Here is a 20513-nt window from a genome sequence, read left to right on the forward strand (position 1 = left end):
AGTCAGGTGTTGTTTTCACTTGGAAATACAACACATTTTCATTATTGTATGCACAGCATGCCTGAGAGACACTAATCTTTAAATCTTTTTTTCTCCCTTCTCTGTAAAACTACATCTCCTAACTCTTTCTGATCCAAATCATTTTTAGATGGGTTAGGATAGCCCAACAAGGCTTACCCAGTTGAGGACGAGTCATGAGTACGCTCAGGCAGGTGTCTATGGGAAATGCATGTTGTAGCAAAATAAACCCATCCTCAATGGCTTAACAAGTTTCAATGCTTAGAGCTTTCATACTCTTTCAAACTATGTAAAAGAGAGGAATTCATTTTTGCTTACTTTGGGGGGTTTTGAGCTGGATGGTCACAAATGAACTGTTATTAAACTATCAGACTATACACATATAATCCTACATTTCCTAATATGCATCATGAGCTGTCATTTGACTATGTATTGATTTCAAAGGCATACCATTAAAAAAAAACAATGTTGGAACACGGATGGTGAACAATGGAACAATATTACTCAAAATATGAGCTAAAATGAGAACATGATCAGATATGTACAAGAATATAATCATATTAGTGAAGGAATTTGTTGAATAAAGCTTTATCTAGGCAAATAAGGCATGCCAATCTGGGTAATTGAGTAGTATTATTCTTAGATGCTCCTCTAAAACATTTATTCATACATTTTTTTTTTCATGTGCATGAAGACTGATTTAAATTCTTCTAGTGAAATGAAGATTTTAAAAAAAATAATTCATTTGTACTCTGAGCATAATCATGGAAATTACTCTTTTGAAGAGTAATGTGCAACATATAGGACAAATCTACTTGTAACAACATGATGTCACCGTTAACAGTTACAACTGTACATGATCAAATTGGTTGCTATATGTGACCGTACTAAATGGATGCAACGATAAATGACCCACCAGCCTTGAACTGACCTGAAATTTGTCATAACTTCCTGTATTCTCTTTCACATGATTATTACATGATCTAATGCCTTGAATCACAGCTTTTATACAAATTATATTTCCATCACATTTTCATTCTCCTATAGTGATAACACACTAGCAGCATTGGAAAGTGGACAATTCAAATCTATAAATCAGAATCAAACTCCATAACTGTCATAAAATTTGATAATAAGAGCAATCATCTGTAAGAAACAGTACATGGAAAACAAAAATGTTGCACATGGCGTGGTAATTTACCTATTTCGATTTTACTACCTATTTCAGATGATTTCAATCAAAATTATGCCTTTTGCAAAGACATCAAAATTCATCGATACACATAATCAACAACAAGCAATCTTTACATTCACATTATTCTTGTTTTCATAAATAAAGATGTCCATACACAAATCTTCAGGTTACAAAGACAACAGAACAAAACACAGTGAGTATGATTGTGCATGCCAAGGGTTTACATGCTTGCAACATGGGGCAAGTGAAATTCCTCACTGGGCAAGTAATGTGAAAGAGCAAGAGATTTTCATAGGGCAACCATTCTCTTTTACACTGTATGTTAGGAATCACTGTCTTTCATTCAGGAAGTACTGCAGAGGATAAAATAAACTAAAAACGAAACAAACAAAACAAAACAAAACAAAACAAAACAAAACCTGCATTTACAATTGTAGATTCACTCATTTAAATGTAGGGCACAATGTGCCAGGCTGATACCATTTGCATGACTATTGCTAGTTACCTGGGGCGAACCACGGGAGGTCGACATCATTCGCCAGTTTTTCTTGTGTGGGTGGATAGGGAGAACACTTCACATGGTTTACACACTGCTCTTTGTGATGAATGAATGAAGCTGAATCTTTTGGTTCCATGGCATTTGCTCCTAAGACAATTGCTCCAATGAATATACATCTACACGCTAAGCCAAACATAAATTCTACCCACAAAGACATGACCCTAATCCTAATCCTCACATCAAACTAAACCTATAATCCTATCAAAACCCTAATACTAACCCTACAATGTACGTCCTTGGAGAAAATAAGACAGGAGCAATTGTCGAAGGAGCAATTGTCATGTCACCGGATCTTTTATGTGCATGAGACGTGATTAACCCCATATAGGTTCTCCATTTTATGTCCTACCTATCTTCAATAGGTATCTCCCACTTGCTTTGGGGTAATAAAGGAGCTTACATTGTCAGTATTGGCTTTCAGAAGTGTTCTGCTATGTGTACAACCTTGTATATGTCTTTCCTGAGGTTTTACTGTATGCATGCAGCATACACAGAACTACAAGTACATACAAAATGCACACTTTATAACGCTGCTAATTCATTCATCATTTGGGGAAACTTTGAAGTTCTTGAAGTGATTTTGGGACATCAAGGCATTTATGTATGTTGAAAAAACTAGTAACTTTTGATGGTATCGACACACAGTCACAAGAAGAACAACACAGCAAACAGATTAATCTACTCTTTTCACTGACAGGAAACAGAACTTGGAAGAAGACTGACCTTGATAAATTTGCATTAAAAACTGCTGATGTCAACATCTGGGATCGTATATGAATTTTAACCAACAAAACAGAGGATATCTGGCGAATGATAAACAGTTTTGAGGTACATGTATGAGCTTTCATCAACACTTTGACCAAGGGTTGTCATAGCTCTAATAACAAACATGGAGTATTGCAAGTGTCTGCTGTACCCTGTAGGCAAGGACAAAGGTAGGGTCTAGACAAGAAACAGGAATGACATCTTACGTCTGCACAAGAAAAATAAAAACCAATATAGGCAAACGTGGTCATTAATCAATATGAAAGTTGTATAAATATCAATAATCATAACAAAGAATGACAAAATCATCATCATTATATTCAATATCAGAATCATTATAATATCATGTAATTACATCAACCACGCATAGAACCCAAACCCTAACTCTCATATTTTCTCTTTGTAATCACAGAATTACACATATCAATGAGCATGTAGTCTATACTGAGTAACTACCAATTTCAAAATCATATAAAAAATATGCTACTTTGCATGAAATTTTGCAAAGAGATTGTTGTTTGTCTTATTTTGTGTGTGAGATAGTTTGAGATTAACATTTTACTCTTTTAAACTAATAAAGTGTTGCAGAAAACAGACATTAAAGCATTGCATGCTAACAACTTTTGACAAGGTGCTTGATTTTGAAAGTACATGTAATTCTAATTCCATATATTTTTTATTCATGCTAAGGTAACTTGAAGTGCTATTAAATGCAATACACACATTTTGTGAATAAATAAATCTGCATTTACATATAATACACAAAATGTGCAAATTAAGACAATTCTAGAGTATACATGATCATCCTGTCTAGTAAATACTACACAAATAATTAATCATGGCATGATTTCCTTTTTTTTTACTACTAATAAAACATATATCATTATAAAGAGAACAGGGTGAAAAGGAGAGGAGATAGAAAAATAAAAATCACTGATACTTTATTTCAGATATTCGCCTTGAAGAACTCTAGGCCATCCTTTAGCATCAGGTTTCCAATCTTAAAGTTGATCCAGCCTTGCCAAAGGATGCCATGAAAACATCCTGCGTAGTTCACCCATTCCACATGGTTGCCGTCTTGCTCCAACCGCTTTGCGTACATAATGCCATCATCACGGATGCAGTCAAAGCCGCAGGTGGCGACGAACGTGCGCGGCATGCCTTGCAGGTCATCGCGCATCAGCGGGTCGTGACGGGGATCAGAGAAGATCTCCTTGACCCTTTCCCACAGCGCCAGGTCACCCGTGTTGTTGGGAGGCGGCTTGTAAAAGTCTGGCACCAGCTCCTTGGGAATAAGGCTGTGGTTGATGTTCCGCTGGTATCGGGCCGACTGCTTGAAGGACGGCGCTGTGTGATTATTGGCCATCAGCTTGCCCATGAAGTCAAGGTCCGCCCGGCCAAAGTGATACATGCTGCCCAGCCACGCCAGCGTCTTCTGGGTCAGCATGCCGTTTTCGCCAAAGACCGCCTTGCACTTTTGGTACGACGGCGTGCTAAAGTCGTACATCTGAGTCCCCGGGTAGAAGAGGATCTGAACCTTAATGTCGGGGAATTCAGGCATGTCGTGGATTTGCTGGGCAATGACTGCTGCCAGGTACCCCCCAGCACTGTCTCCAGAAACACCAACTCGCTTGGGATCCACCCCAAACTCACTAGCATGAGTCAGGAGGTATTTGGTAGCTGTCAGGGAATCTTCTATCTGAGCTGGAAAGAGATACTCGGGTATCAATCGGTATCTGAAAAGAAATTGGGATAAAACAGAACAACATCTTATTTAATACCCTTCATAGGTGCTTTCACCAGGTATTCTAGAATGGAATGCATACAAGTTTTGTAATACTGGCTGACCACACTGCCCTTTTGTTTCATCATAATGTCTTGCTATTCAAACCAATAAATTATGCAGAAATTATGTGACCCATGCAAAGAAATGCACACATTTTCACACACAGTGCCCAGACTTACAGTATGTATCACACCTACAATGTACCAGCACTGTAAAACATTTAAACACACAACTTGGTGGCTGCGGCAAATTCAATGGATTTTATAGAGAGGAGAGGAGAGCAGACTGATGTACAATGTAAACCTATTACAAGTGTAATAGTTTGGACATGGATTATGAGGTCATCAGTGTGAATGGTTATTACATTGCACATTTGACCCCACATGTTCATAAAAATTCCTTGATGAAATGATTGGCTAATGATTAGGTGTATTTCTCTTTGTCATTTCCATGGTAACAAGGGAGGTGATGAAATTGACTTCCTACAGATGCTGCATCAGAGCACTGCACATCAGTGAATACCCTTACCTCTTGAGCATCAGACGTCTTTGGAAAACAAAACACAAAAATAAGTGAATAGACACAAAGGCCCGCATTCACGAAGGTCTGGTACAAAAGAAACCATGGTTTAAACCATGGACAAAAACCACTGAGCGCCAAGTGTCGCACGGAATATCTCGTTACGAAATCAGTCATTTCGTCGATAAAATGAATATTTTGAAATGAAATGACAACATTTTGTAACTAAATGAACATTTCGTCCACGAAATGATAATTTCGTTAACGAAACAGTCAATATGTCAACGAAATGATCAATTTCGTAACGAAATATTCCGTGCGACACTTGGCGCTCCATGGTTTTTGTCCATGGTTTAAACCATGGTTTCATTTGTACCACCTTCGTGAATTCGGGCCAAAGTGCCCGAAGTCCAAGACTGTTGACATTTTAAAACTTGGCCCTAAAACTGCTAAAATTTTGTGTTATTCAATACTGCATACTAATATGGGGTAAAACAACAGCAACAACAAAAATATCATGCACTGTCAAACCACAGTGATATGTACTGAGGAGGCAACAGCAGCATTCATTAGGAAGCGTACATATCCACAAGGAGATCAAAGTACAAAGAACAGTGCAATGTAAATATAGCTGAAGAGGATACTAGTAACCTGGGAGAATAAGACGGTATTGATAACTAAACTGAGACTACATAGTACGTATATTACTGGTATACGCATGCTCAGGAATATTTCATTGCCCCCCCCCCCCCCCCCCCCCACCCAGGGAAAAAACTTAATGACTGGGAGAAGGACCATTATGGCCTTGAAATTTAGATTACACAAACTTTGCGATATCTTGACTGAACTTGAAACACACAGGCCTGATAAGATAGTGAATATTGACATTATAAAATCAAATATTTGGTCAGTGTGTACATAGTGTGGCGTTCACAAAGATAACCCAATTCAAACTTGAGTGCTGGCTCAGTGTATTAAAAACATTTACATTCATGTCTGATATTTTGTACAGAAAGTCGCTTTGTTCATGCCAATTCCATGCTTGTTTTGGGGTATTGTCATTGTAATATTGCTCAAGAGCCAAGGTGAGAGAGTTCTATATTCTTACACCGCCCTTTAAAGCAGTTCCAGGACAATTACCCCCTGGACAATTACTCCACACCCTTTTCCTGATCCTGACCCTAATCCTAATCCTGAACTTCATCCTACCCCTAAATTCAAGGCCAGGCCTCTTTTGCTATTTTCCTGTAAAATGGGGAATGTTGGCGTGCATTTTAATTTTGCGAATTTTGCGAGAGCCAAGATTCTTGAAATTAAAATGCACATGAAACTTCTTGTCTACACTATATGTGACCGTGCATCATAAAACTAACAAAAAGTCGCACGCATTACTTTTGTGTGAGAGATGAAAATAGGTGAAATAGGTCAACCTAGCCTGTCTTGACTTTTTCATAATTTCTGAAAGGGCAAGTCTTCTTCTACATTATACTAAAGTTTGGGATCCCAAAACAAAAAGGAAATTGGGTTTCAGCAGTTTTTCTGGAACACTACTTGGTAGAATGGTGTGATTAGGTGGTCCTCAAAGAGTCCTCTTTTCATTTCTTAAAAACCATGTCCATGCTTATCACTTTCAACTCCAAAAGCTTTAGAAGGGATAATGCTACTGCTTCGAAAGTTGGCATTGATCATTAAAGGGACGCAGTCCTCACGAAATTTAAAAAAATATGTTGTTGTTGGTACCTCCAATGAACTACTTTCATCAAAAACAAACTTTCAAATCACCAAATAAGCTCGTACATTTCGGTTAAAAAAGTGTGACTCTGCAAATGAGCAAGTCTTGGCGGAGAGTCATACGTCATCGATGCACAACTCTTTCCAGCGGTGTTCTGCTCGTCATCCCTAGTTATTTATAAATACTTATGTATACTATTTATTTTTATATTAATTGTATATATGAATAAGCTTGAAATATTTTGTTTGAAATAATAAAACCACATATTGTCACATTTTATGAAAAAATCAGATATGATCAGTTTGAACACTTAAATTGGTTTTCTGAGGCACGGCTGTCAACTTGAGAGTAGGGCATCAATGACATTGCACCTTTTGGCAGGCTCTTACACGATCGCTTGCAGGAATTATTTTTTAAAAATCGCGTACGGAGACAATTTTTGATGTCCACGCGTATGAATTGGTGAAAGGTTATATCTTTTACTCTTCTTAATTATCAGTACAGTGAAAATCTCAGGACTACTTCCCTTTAACAGAATGTGTTGATAAAGCATGCACAATTTCAGCTTAATCTGATAATCCCTTCATTGTTGTTGCTCTGGTGGTGTTCATCCTGTCATTTGATCCTTTCATCACACAGCTAGCACAGCTTGGTAAAGACGAAGCTCTTGAATAGACCCTGTTCTACACAGCCTCTTTTTCTCAGTTCACACTTATCCACAGTGTGTGCTTTCTTTCCAATGTTTAGGTAGGGTGCTGTAGGAGAGTCCATTTGGATCGAGTTGTTCATATCATTTTAAAGCTTAGAGTCTGCTCTTTCAGAATCTGACCTTTACATGAACTAACAAGAGACCCGCGGGTCTAGCGCTCACCTGAGTATCGCAAGTTCACCTTTCACGCAGTCACTAATCTAAATTATTCACAGCTCTACCAAAATTTGACGAGGCATTCTCAAGTGGAAGATGAAAATGTACAATAAGGGCCCAATTTTTTCAAGATTCCTTAATTTGGGGGAATTGGGGCCCCCTGGGGCCCTCTGGGTGGGGCATGGTGCCCAGTTTGATAAATTGAGATCCTGACCACCTAGGGATGCTACCTGCCAAGTTTGACAAAAATCCATCATGAGGTTTTCAGGAAGAAGATGAAAATGTACAATTCAGGCCCCCATTTGGACCCTTCCAACCACCCCCCTCCCCCTACCCCCAAGAGGGGCACCCCTGGATCTCCTATGAACAAACTTGAAACTACAGTCATTAATGTACTCACTCATAGTATTATCTCAGCTCTATAACTTCTGATTCTAGAGAAGATTTTTAAAGATTCCTTCATTTGGGGGGTTTGGGCCCCCTGGGGGCCCCCTGGGCGGGGCATGGTGCCCATTTTAACAAATTGAGATCCTAACCCCCTAGGAATGCTACCTGCCAAGTTTGGTGAAAATGGGTCATGGGGTTCTCAAGAAGAAGATAAAAATGTACAATTTAGGCCCCATTAGGACCCCTCCTCACCCCCACCCCCCCCCCCCCCCCCCCCTGGGTCCCAAGGGGGGCACCCCTGATTCTGCCATGAACAAACTTGAAACTACAGTCATCAATGTGCTAACTCATAGTATTAACCTAGCTCTATCACTTCTGGTTCTAGAGAAGAAGGTTTTTGCGGATTCCTTAATTTTGGGGGGTTTGGGCCCCCTGGGGGCCCCCTGGGTGGGTCATGGTGCCCATTTTAATAAATGGAGTTCCTAACCCCCTAGGGATGCTACCTGCCAAGTTTGGTGAAAATGGGTCATGGAGTTCTCAAGAAGAAGATGAAAATGTACAATTTAGGCCCCATTAGAACCCTTCCCCACCCCCCTCCCCTGGGTCCCAAGGGGGGCACCCCTGATTCTGCCATGAACAAACTTGAAACTACAGTCATCAATGTACTAACTCATAGTATTAACTTCGCTCTATCACTTCTGGTTCTAGAGAAGAAGATTTTTACAGATTCCTTAATTTTGGGGGGTTTGGGCCCCCCTGGGGGCCCCCTGGGTGGGGCATGGTGCCCATTTTAACAAATTGAGTTCCTAACCCCCTAGGGATGCTACCTGCCAAGTTTGATGAAAATCGGTCATGGGGTTTTCAAGAAGAAGATGAAAATGTAAAAAGTTTACGCACGACGCACGACGGACGACGGACGACGGACGACGGACGACGGACGACGGACGACGGACGACGCACGACGCACGACGCACGACGCACGACGGACGCCGGACGAAGGGCGATCGCAATAGCTCACTTGAGCCTTTGGCTCAGGTGAGCTAAAAATCCACATTTGTTGACTTTTGTTGGTTTTGTGGTGCAGGGTCACATACGTGCATTGAATGTTAGAGGCAACTAGCAAAAATTTCATGCCCCCAAAAAGGACATCGGCTCCAATTCGCAAAAATGTCATGCTGCGAAAATATTACGTTTTACAGTATTTGATATTAAAATGCTTGTGGAACTTGTGATATTATGAATACTGCAAAATCAACCAAAAATTAACCACAATAGGAATGTCAAGCCATGTACTTGTATGGCTTGCTTCATTTGACTGGGAATTTCATATCATTTGACAAGTTCATCTGTTTAAATTTTGGGCTTTACAGTATAAAATTTGCACAATTACTTTTGTTCACATACTGTGTACATGTACAATGTATGTAGGTGACGAAACTGTACATTTAAAGATACTATGTGTGTTTTTCACAAAGGATGCATAAAAATGGCAAGTACCATACAGCATACATGTACACTGTATCACAGCTCTAATGAACACTTGTATCCTCACGCCTTTTTAGTGATGTCGTGCCTTTGCAGCTGAAATGTAATGAAATATTGTGGAAGGGATACTGCCTTTGATCATGAAAAGTGTTCCATACTTCATGGTACAATGTACAATGTACATATTGGTGTTCATTCTAGTTTGGAACAATAAGGGCACATCTCTGTAATAATGCAATACTGCCATATACATTATGTACATACAAAGTGCATATGACCAGTGTATACAGGATCAAATTATCACATTAAAACATATGGTTGTAATAATATCACATACAGCTGTACGGAGTATGCCTAGATTCATCACTCAAGGCAGACTTTTTAACACCTCCTCAGACAAAAATTTCAACCAACATGATGTCTAATATGATATCCTGGTGTTCAGATGTAATTACACACTAAACAGCATATGTTTCATATTTGTATTAGAAAGGGGAAGAAGTGTATACCAGTACACTGGTGTACAGGTATTGGTGCAGTATGCAATACAAATTTGTACTGTAACCTAGCAATCCCTTTATGTACAAGCAATATTAAAATCATGGCATTATTTCTATCTATAGTTTCCTCTTTCTGGGTGGCATGGACACCGAAACTGTGACTACATTAATCCTATCATTTATTTTCTTAATAGCTCATACATACTTCATTTTTTTCCCTTTAATATCGTTTTCTTTCTCCTTCTCCTTCTCCTTTTTCTTCTTCATTTTAACCTTCACATATAAAACACCTTGTGAAGGTTCATACAAAGTTAGAAAAATCTCACTTTAACTTGCAATGTTTTGTACAAAGTTTATGATGGAATTTGGTACAGTTAGGCAACCCGACATACAGTATGTACATGTATACTAATGTTGCAATTTTTCAAATTCAGAGTAAAGTCAGGAATGTTGCTAGCCACAAAAGTAATAAAGAAATAAAATAAAAATGTGGACAAGGCAATCTGAGCACACAACGACATCTGTGTTATAAGTCGGGGTCATCCCACAAGACAGACACCCATGAGTCAGACAGCCCACAACTTCAACACTAGGCAAATAAAGCCCATGAGAGTGACACACATAGTTAAAACAGCCCATGAGTTCGACAGATACAACACAGGGTTTAATGTGTCAATCTCATGAGCCTTGTTTGCTTAGGGTCGAATTCATGGGTTGCATGACTCATGAGCTGTATTACTCATGGGCTGTATGACTCGTGAGCTGTATGACCCATGGGCTGTATGACTCCTGGGTGTCAGTCTTGTGATGTGCACCAACTGAAGTCAGCATTGTCGCACGAGGATTTTCAAAACCATTGAAATTCTCAGTGTTCCTAGCACTCTGTAATACTGGTTTCCATTGTGTTAGTACATTGTAGATGCCAGGAACACATCACTTATGGACATTCAAAATAGCAACAACAAAAACAAAAGAAAAATCAGTGAGAAGAGGACATCCACCTCTCGGATGCTCCACATCGCCATTGGGTCCCCCCCCCCCCCCCCCCCCCCCCCCCCCCCCCAGCTAAAACGTACAGTGTATATCCGCCCCTGGTACAGGTTGTGATTTAAGGGTACTATCAGCCAGTGACTTTGTTGTTTTTTGCTATCATACACAGATAAATCACTCAGACACACATTATCACATCAATCTTTTGCCAGGTGGTCGCTCTGTAAACGATACATCACTCCACACTGTCGATGTCAAAGGGAGTGATATCTCACTGGCCCTAGCATCCAGCCACCGCGCTTCCATGTGTGATAAAAACTATTAAGTTCTCTGCCAGCTACAAGTAGACTATTACACACGTGTGCCTCCTGCACATTCATGCATGCGGCTAATCCTTTACTTTTATCAATACAGAGGACCTTATTATATTGGAAGCAATAAGCATTGGATGTACAACTGTACATGCATGTACATACTGTATAATGTGCATCATTAATACACAAAGACAGATGACAGTCAAACATAGAATTTACGCTCAAAAATTCCATATAAAGATGTCATTATGATATCAAAGTCATGATTTGTCTTTATTGTCTTTTGTTTTGTTCCCAGAAATTATAGCCATGATATACAAAAGATATTTAAATGGTGAGTGGTTCTAAGGCACGAACAGATTATAATGGCACTTTTGACGCAGGGTATAAACCCTTAGAGTTCCAGTGATCATTCATGTAAACTCTACTGTATAAAACCTAAATTCACAAAGGTACATGTAATTAAATCAAATCTATGGTTTACATTTATACCACGGACAATTAAAAGTGCAAAAGAGGTATTATATACACATATCAGTACATGTTTATAGCTGGATGTCAGCTGCAGTGTGTGATGTGTCATACGATCTACACTGTAGCACAGTAAAAAATTGCATAATTAATGGACTAGAATCAAAATAGCTTTTGTGAATTCCTGCTTTTGAGAGAGGATGGCTCATACACGTGTAAGAGTGATTAGCAGAATAGATGTGAAAGACTGGACTGAACAAAATAAAAGTGGAAGTTTCTAGCATGAAACCTTTTTGGAAATGCATGCTTCCAAAAACAAGAGAAGGAAATACAATGTATGTGTATTTCACAAGGTTTGTCATGGAATCAAATCACCATTTCACAGAGAACCATCCTACTGAGAAATGTTTTGTGTGCAGTGTTGCATTTTCTGGATACAGGTCAACAGTTGTTGTTGTTGTTGTTGTTCATTTTCCATCTGTGAAGATGGCTGGATAGCCCATATTCAGCTACACTAAGCTGGTCTTCCATGGGGTCCAGTTGGATGTGGGGTGGGACCACTTCACCGGGTTAGACACCCTGCTCTTTGCGATGAATGAATGAAGTGGGATCTTTTACTTGCATGAGCTGTGACTTTCTCATACACGGGACCTCCATTTTATGTTCTATCCGAGGGACAGAGTGTTTTGCCTCTTGCTAGAGGGGACGGTATGTTTACACACAACATTGCTCAGTCCAGACTCGGGTTCGAACCCAGGCCGCGTGATCATGAGGCAGACGCGCTACCGACTGAGCCAACTCACCGCCCTACAGGAAGTACAATGAGGCGGTGTTCTACTTTAAATCACAGATACTGTTGGCACCTTCCTGATAACATGTTGCATGGGGCTAAAAATTTAAAGGCATAAAGAAAGTTTGCCACATTCATTTACAGTAACTTGACTAGCAATTTAATAACAATAAAAAAGAAGAAGCACTTGTGGGCACATACAGTACAATTATCAACAGTACAGTAGACCATGTTTTAATCTGATACCATTATCATGTAATATCACATCGACTCTTTGTCTATTATTTTGTCTATTACAAACAGAGAACTACCATGGAAAAATAGAGAAAGGAACTTACTCCACAGACACCAGGACAATGTCCAGCTCTTCTGCCATGCGACGGGTCAAGCGGTCATAGACATCTGTTTAACAAAGGTCAACAAAACAAGCCTGAGTACAAATACTGACTCAAATTGTAGTGAAAGGGCAAATACACTAGCTCTTTGATAATATGATGAGTATTAAGTACAGTTGTACATAGCAAAAAAGGCTTGAAAATACATGATGTACAAAGTACAATACAGTTTGTCACCAGCCAAAGCTTAAAGGGAACTCAAACCCAAAGAGTAATCTGGATTGAGTGAAAGCAGCAATATTAGTAGAACACATCAGTGAAAGTTTGAGGAAAATTGGACAATCGATGCAAAGTTATGAAGTTTTCACGTTTTGGCATTGGAACTGCTAGATGAGGAGACAATTAGAGGTTATGACGTATGAGTGGACAACAATATAGAGAAAATATAGAGAAAATTCCACAAAAAACTCACTTTTCTAGCGTACCGGTAATGAATGACCACTTGACTAGTAACCGTTTTCAGAAAGCAGGGGGAATGATTGCTACTACTGTAACAATTATTACGTCAGTATCAAGTTGATGGAATGTGTAATTTTCATGAAAAACAATTTGTGTGTGTGTGTGTGTGTGTGTGGAATTCTCTTTACATTTTCTTTATATTGTTGTCCACTCATACTTCATAACCTCTAGTAGTCTCCTCATCCAGTGGTTCCAACACCAAAACTTTAAAAATTCATAACTTTTGCACCGATTGTCTGATTTTCCTCAAACTTTCACTGATGTGTTAAAGACTACATACATGTAATGTTGCTGCTCTCATTTAATCCACATTGCTCTTTGGGTTTGGGTTCCCTTTAACATAGTCTGTGGCTGCCATACAAATACTTCAAGTCACACCCATACTGTAAAGAAAGAAATATTTGCAGTATGAATGTTTTCCATTGTCCTTTTTCCGGTATAAAGAAATTTTTGTGAATTGCCACTGGCATGCAATGCACTGTAGTGTAGTGTGGATTTACTTTGAAACATACACTTTGTAAATCTTCACTCTTGCAAAATTCACAAAACTGCAATGCACATGAAAATTTCTGGTTTCACAGTATACTGGGGAAAAAAATATGCTACTGTAGGAGGTCACTTTGCCACATTTTATACAAGTGTCATCAGTATTTTAACTTTTCTTGGGGATACTTTTAGCGGCTGTACAATGTATTAACAAAAAGTAGACATGACTTTTATAGACAGTTCGGTACTAAGGCAGGTTCGTTTGTATAGAATTTAGAACATGTAACCCTGTAATGAAGTATCATTTACAGTATGACACAAATATTCACACACACACACAATTAGTGCTTTTATCACGCATAATTACTCTTACACGGTGTATGCACAAATCAAACAATTGTGTAGTACTGATTTGACACTGATAAAACAATTTGGCCTAGCCTTCACCTCGTGCACATTCACACAATATTGTTTTGTACATCTTTAGGTTTCAGAAGGCGTGAACAACCAATAGGAAGTGTCTAACTTCTGGGTTGACTTCGGTCAGGGCCTGATCCAATCCGAGACAGAATTTGGTTGTCATGGAAACAAAACCCACGGTGCCTTGCGTTTGCAGCACATTATACACGATGTATGCATTTGACAATTGTAATGACACATTTTCTGGTCCTCAATGTGATTTTGTCCAATTGGTACATCCAATGGATTACTTTCTTCACAAACTGGCACAGATGTTTACGATGTCGTTCCTGCATGATCTTTAATATTGTGGGTACATGTATAGTAATGCTAGCAGTGTTTTTTTAAATGAGTAAACTATAAAACAAAATGGAGATCTACTTGCTGAAACTGAATATTGAACATGAACACAGGATGCTTCAGAACATTAAAATCTGAGAGAGATGGGATTCAGAAACATAATCTAGCATGATTTCTCCAACAGAGGTTTACCACCCATCCCAACTTCATGGCATACATTTGTATGCTAGTAGTCACTCCAGATAAAATTCCAACATGTACCCTGGTAGAATTCACCATACCTTTGCAATGCTAGGTTTGTATGTCCCCATCAGCCATGGTATTTAGGTTTTGTTTTGTTTTGTTTTTTCTTTCTTTGCACTCAAGTTTTGGCCTTGTTTCTTCATATCAATATGTTGTTCATCTCGCGTTGCCACAGCCTACTGTACATGTAGATTTCTTATCAGCACTGTGAATGCCACATGTGGCAATCTTTTGGAAAGCCTAAAAATCTCATCTGACATCATTGGCAATCATGACCTGCTACTTTTGTCCATCCTGTCCCCTGCAGTGTCTCACGTCCATCCCAGTTTGTGGCCCAATATGTAATGTTCCTTGGCTATTAGGAACATACAATAGTAATGTAAACCCAACATAAAATATGACTAGGCATGACACAGTATTACAAGTGTACATGTTCATGTTTACCTTCTGAAATGCATTACATTGAGATGAAAGGACTTCTGCTTCCTGGAAAACAACTTAAAGAAAACAGAAAATATAATAATACCATTGATAGAACACAGAATAACAAACAAACAGACAAACATACTACTCCCTTCGTGCTCACCGATACTCGCCAGAGCTAATCCACCCCCATGCATGAAGATCATTGCAGGCACCTCCGCCTCCTTCCTCTTGATTGGCTCATAGACACGAACTTTGACCCCATCGAAGGACATGACCTCTGACCTGATATTGGAGCCGGGAACGACCTCCTTGGGTCGATGCTTGCGGTACATTCCACGATACATCTCAATGAATGTTTGGTTTCCGCCGACAAACTGGTACTTGACAAATGCCTGTTAAAACACAAAATAGGGGAAAGAATAATGACTACTAAAATATCATTAATTCATTCATATCAAAACTTTATCATACATTGTATATCCATGCATTGTACATAATATTATTTCATGGTTTCTCTGAACATCATGAACATGGTACTCTTCTAGAAAACTGTACATATTAATACAACATTGTATCAACTTGTACGGAAAGGGCTGGCATTTTAGTGTTGCATTGGCTGGAACCTTATCATTTATCCAAAGCCCCGCCCCTGCATTTTGCTGAAAGGGTGGGTTCGTCAAAGTGTCACATCATTGTGTTGACTGCGACACAATGCCACCTAATGCCCTGCTACATAGTGATAATGTATTCCAACTGGATATTACATTTGTACATTGTACTCTCAGTAATTGAAACTGGCTTTGAAATATTGAAAGTTGCTATAATTGTCGTAACCATAACAATGACTCACATACATTGGATTGGTTGATGGCTGCTGCCATAGAAACTTCAATTACTGCACTCATAACTATTGTAAAAGAGCCTTATGAAATGCTGCCCATTTGTACCAGAGTGCTGGACATAGTGAGTAAGATCTACAGTAAAACAAGATATTTTCAGGACAATAACATTTTCCTGAATGGGAGATGACAGCCTTTTTCGTGGCATGAAGTTTCACAAATTGCCACTGGCATTCAATGTGTGTACAATGTAGTGAAGACAAGAGCTTTTGCATGCATTTTATTTGTAATTTTGCAAAATTTATCTTGGCTTTCGAAAAATTTGCGAAATCAAAATGCACACGAACATTTCTGGTTTTACAGCAGTCTGGACGTGAACCATTCTGCCTGAATTCTCCCCCAACATGGGTCCCATCTCACAGCCAACAGTGCTGGCATGTTTTCCCCAGTCTGTTGATCTTCATCCCCAACTTTCAAGGTTTCTGATCTCATTTCCTGTGCTTCATGACCTGAGCAGGACAATCTCAAAGACTACTGAATCCATGAGCTTCTACTAAGGATATTGTCCCTCAGAAACACTGATGACATCTTTATGTAGTGAAGTTGCTGGTGGCAAATGACAAGGTTGGAGGATTCCTTCTCCAAGTTACAGGGTACAGAACTTCCCTTGGCATGGGCATGAAACTGGATATCACGCTACAGGCATCATTATTTCATCTTCCATTATAACCTCCATCAAGGGCAAGGAGGTTGTGCTTTGGTTGGCATGATTGGTTTGTCTGTTTGCGCTTCAAATAGGCTCCTATGTACATTGTAGTTTCATACCGTTGTTTGTTCCCATTGATTGCACAGAGCACAGTTGGGAGAGCTTAAAGGGATAGTAAAGTATTGGTGGAGATGAGAATTTGGCTTTTAACCTTTTGCGATATACCAAGAAAACACTCATGAAATACATTGTAGTACAGCGCATACCATTTGAAAAGGAATTCAAAGTTTATTTGATGAAAATCTGGTTTGAAATGGCTGAAACATCCAAAAACAGAGTAAAACAAAGTGATCGTAATAAAGTGTGGGTCCCACAATTATTAGAATTGCTCTGTTTTGGATATCTCAGCCATATAAATGAAAACCAATTTTCATCAAATAAACATTGAATTCCTCATTGCATTACATGTTCTTTCATATTTCATAAGAGGTTTCTCATTATCACACCAAAAAATTTAAGAAACCTGAAATTAGGTCTCAACCAAAACTACATGTATATGATCCCTTTAAGAGCTTGAATAGAACCTTCTCTTCAAAGCTTATTTTCTCTTCCAGGGGTGTACTTTCCTTTCTCTTCATTATTAGACAAGTTAAGTAAGTGTGCTTGCATTAGGATATGTCATTTTGATGCTTCTAAACTAAGCTCTAGAATATCTAGAATCTGTCCCGAACAAAATAGCCATGTCTGGCGATGTTATGGTGGCTTTGTGATACAGGGTCAAAAATATTGACCCATTCTCCAAAATGATAAAACAGAGTTCCCAGATTGTTCTGTATTAAAGCATACATCACTGGTGAGACTTTCTTTGCCTGTTGTTGTCAATGAGAAGGGATTACACAAATCCTTCTATTCATTAATTACCAGGGCTGGGGGTATAAACTGGCTTTTATATCTATCAGGCTGTATAATGAAGGCCCTTTGATACTGTTGACAATCTTGAATACAAAGAATTTACTGAATGTCACTGGTTTTTTATTTTATTTTCTGTTTGTAAACATGTTGTTTATGCTTCACCAATTATATTTTATGTCTGTCTTAACTGCAAACATGTGACCCTGCATCACAAAACCAACAAAAAGTCACCTGACATCAATTTCAAAGGGGAAGCCCACCAAACAAATTACACTGAACAAGGATGATGACATGTAGGAGACTTCAGAAATGTACCAATGAAATTCCACTACAATACATGTACCATGCTTCCTTACAATATACACTATATTTTTACCTGTCTGGAATTTACACTACAAATATAACATTGTATGTTTTTTTTTTTCTTTTGCTCTGCTTCCTTGAGCCCCAATCCTACATTCTTATGGTGAATCTTCTATGTCATCATCCTTGTTCATTAGGATCTGTTAAAATTAATGGAAATTTTGAAAACATTTTTATTCCTCACCCCTATCACTATAAATTTTGAAACTCTGTACCCAGTATACTGGAGTACACAGTAACCAGTGTGAACTGGTCAAATGTATTGTACGTTGTAAGTCTGAAATATCATCCCGCATTCTCGTTGTAAGTGAGAGGTACCGTAGTTATGGCCCAATATGGGTAAATTCGGCCTAGTGGGCAAACTCGGCCCCAAGTGCACGCATTACAAGTGGCTGAGTTTACCCATAACTACAGTATGCATGGTACAAAGATTCCAAAAGAAAAGACTCCAGCTTTTTGTCCGACAACTTGTCGGACAAATTTGCTCTGAGCCAATCAGATGCAAGGATTTCAGTAGCTTTTAACATTTTGTCAGACGAAATATCTGACAAAACGCTTCATGAAATGCCCCCCAGTACTCTTATCTCAAATGTATCAAACTTACAATGTATCTATTGTATAGAAAACACACTCTGGAAAACTGTGCACCAAGAAATGAGGCTCCAAAGTATACAATGTAGGGTACTAGACATATAGAATCACATGATTTTGCATGTGGTCAAATTTTGGCATGGGAGGTTGAACATTGGGGGCAGGTTTTAAGTCCTGCTTGTGTTTTAAGTCCTGCTTGCAGAATGCTTCTTTGGTTCTGTACAACTGTAGGTCGTAGCATTCATACATGTACAATCAAAAACATTGAAACTGATTTGCAGTTAAAAGAAATCATATTTAGATTTGTTAGTTGATGCACAAGGAATACTGCTGCTGTGACATGTTTTCTACACTTGTGTAACTAAATTGTCATGATTCCTCTTTGACCGAAAGATCGGTCTGTATCTGATCATCGGGGATATGACATACAAATGTATGACCTATGTTCTGCGGAGACTGCGTCTGGCTTCACGGATCCCCTCCAGAGGAGAGCAATAACGTCAAAAAAAAAAAATAAAAGACTTTTCTGGACAGACGGATCTTTCGGTCTAGATTCCTCTATGCTACATACATATTGTATACCCAGTCATTGGGTGTCCGGACAGGTTGTGGGACCGGACGCGTACTGTAAAGTGCGTCTGGTTTGACAATGACGCGCCTACGTGAACAGTTGTTTGTCAGTGAGGAGCTGTGCGTAAATGCGTATTCAAAGTAGAGTAAGCAAGTCAGTACGCGAGAGTCATAAGTGTCCGGACACCCAACCCCCCATCCTACAGCAGCTAGCACTGACGCTTTTCACATCAGGGAGGTGGGAGTGTAATCACACCTCCCTGCCTTCTACACTAGCCTACAGTACAGTAACACTAAGTCAAAACATGATCACCGCTGCACTCCATACAGTGTATGGGGTGGATATGGATTCTCGCTCTCTGCCTCTGGGCCGTGCGTGGCTCTTTTTATTGTCGATTTACTGGGAAAAAAAGGCTAGACCTATACACCCTGAGCTACCTTGCGGTAGGGTTTGCAAAATATTAACTCATCACTCAAGGTAATCAAGTTATTCGTGATACGGTGTTGTATGCGTGTGGCTTACCAACACTCGCGTTATTTTGGCGACGCCTAGCACCAGTCTGTACTTCCACGGCTCGGCCAAGCCCTTGGGCACCGGCGGGTGGAACAGGTACCCAGAGAAGGCCCCGACGATCAGGATAAGAACGAAGACATAGCGCGATACGCCCATATTGTCGCTGATTCTTTCCGACACCAGATGAAATTCAAGTCGACAAGTAACATATGAAGCTTAAATTATGAAATCACGAATACCAATTCTGTCGTGTAATTTCACAGTAGCGCTGGCACTGTATTAGGTAGCCGCCTTTAGTCTTAGAAATACCGGCGCATCCACAGCGTTTGATGTATTTACAGAATATCTCATCACACACATGGATCTTGTGTACATTTATATACGGTTGCACGGCGCGGGTACCGATCGACGCGTATATGGATCACGCACGGGATCGGGACGGCACGCGGCCAAGTCAACACGCTTATCTCCATTATACTCGCACACTCCGAATGTAAACATAGCGTACAAAATTGTACTATGGATACTCATTACACTGCACGCTACTGAATGTCAGCACAAAGATAATCTAGTCTGCCTTCCAAACTTCTTTCTATTCATCTACATTGGTCAGTGCATGATGGTCAGTGCAAGGAGCTATATTGGTCAGTGTGACTCTGTGAGCTATAGTCTCACACATTATTATTTTTTTCCTCTCTTGAAATCGCTTGTCTCTTAAGAAGTTGGCCGCAGTGCAGACCTCAGGTCTTAAATAATTCTCCATATCAAATCAAATCATATCAAATTGTTAAAAAAAAAAGAACAAAAATTCGAAGTTTTGTTTTGTTTTGTTTTGTTTTGTTCTGTTTTTTAATGAATGCGTGAAAAATCATTT

The 20513-nt window shown here is 39.3% G+C and overlaps 1 protein-coding gene across 1 annotated transcript; it reads right to left on the reverse strand.

The window, feature by feature from the left end:
• Nucleotides 1-3353: 3353 nt before the first annotated feature.
• Nucleotides 3354-19947, reverse strand: LOC139739065 (neutral cholesterol ester hydrolase 1-like). The gene is made up of 4 exons (XM_071649678.1): nucleotides 19649-19947; nucleotides 15305-15536; nucleotides 12715-12778; nucleotides 3354-4273 (listed from the first exon to the last, which is right to left on the reverse strand). The coding sequence occupies exons 1-4, from the start codon at nucleotides 19793-19795 to the stop codon at nucleotides 3484-3486; spliced, it is 1233 nt and encodes a 410-aa protein (XP_071505779.1). The 5' UTR covers nucleotides 19796-19947; the 3' UTR covers nucleotides 3354-3483.
• Nucleotides 19948-20513: the final 566 nt, after the last annotated feature.

Source organism: Diadema antillarum, unplaced genomic scaffold, assembly GCF_040938485.1.
Source record: "Diadema antillarum isolate AM-2024a unplaced genomic scaffold, OU_Dant_1.0 seq00000781_RagTag, whole genome shotgun sequence".
In the NCBI taxonomy this organism is placed as follows: Eukaryota; Metazoa; Echinodermata; class Echinoidea; order Diadematoida; family Diadematidae; genus Diadema; species Diadema antillarum.

What these genes read in the sequence shown, in the direction of transcription:
- LOC139739065 (XM_071649678.1), bottom strand. Translation starts at nt 19,795, where the DNA reads ATGGGCGTATCGCGCTATGTCTTCGTTCTTATCCTGATCGTCGGGGCC. An exon ending in CCAAAATAACGCGAGTGTTG is followed by an intron (nt 15,537 to 19,648) that starts GTAAGCCACACG and finishes GTGTTTTAACAG; the next exon opens with GCATTTGTCAAGTACCAGTT. An exon ending in ATTGTCCTGGTGTCTGTGGA is followed by an intron (nt 4,274 to 12,714) that starts GTAAGTTCCTTT and finishes ATTTCTTTTCAG; the next exon opens with ATACCGATTGATACCCGAGT.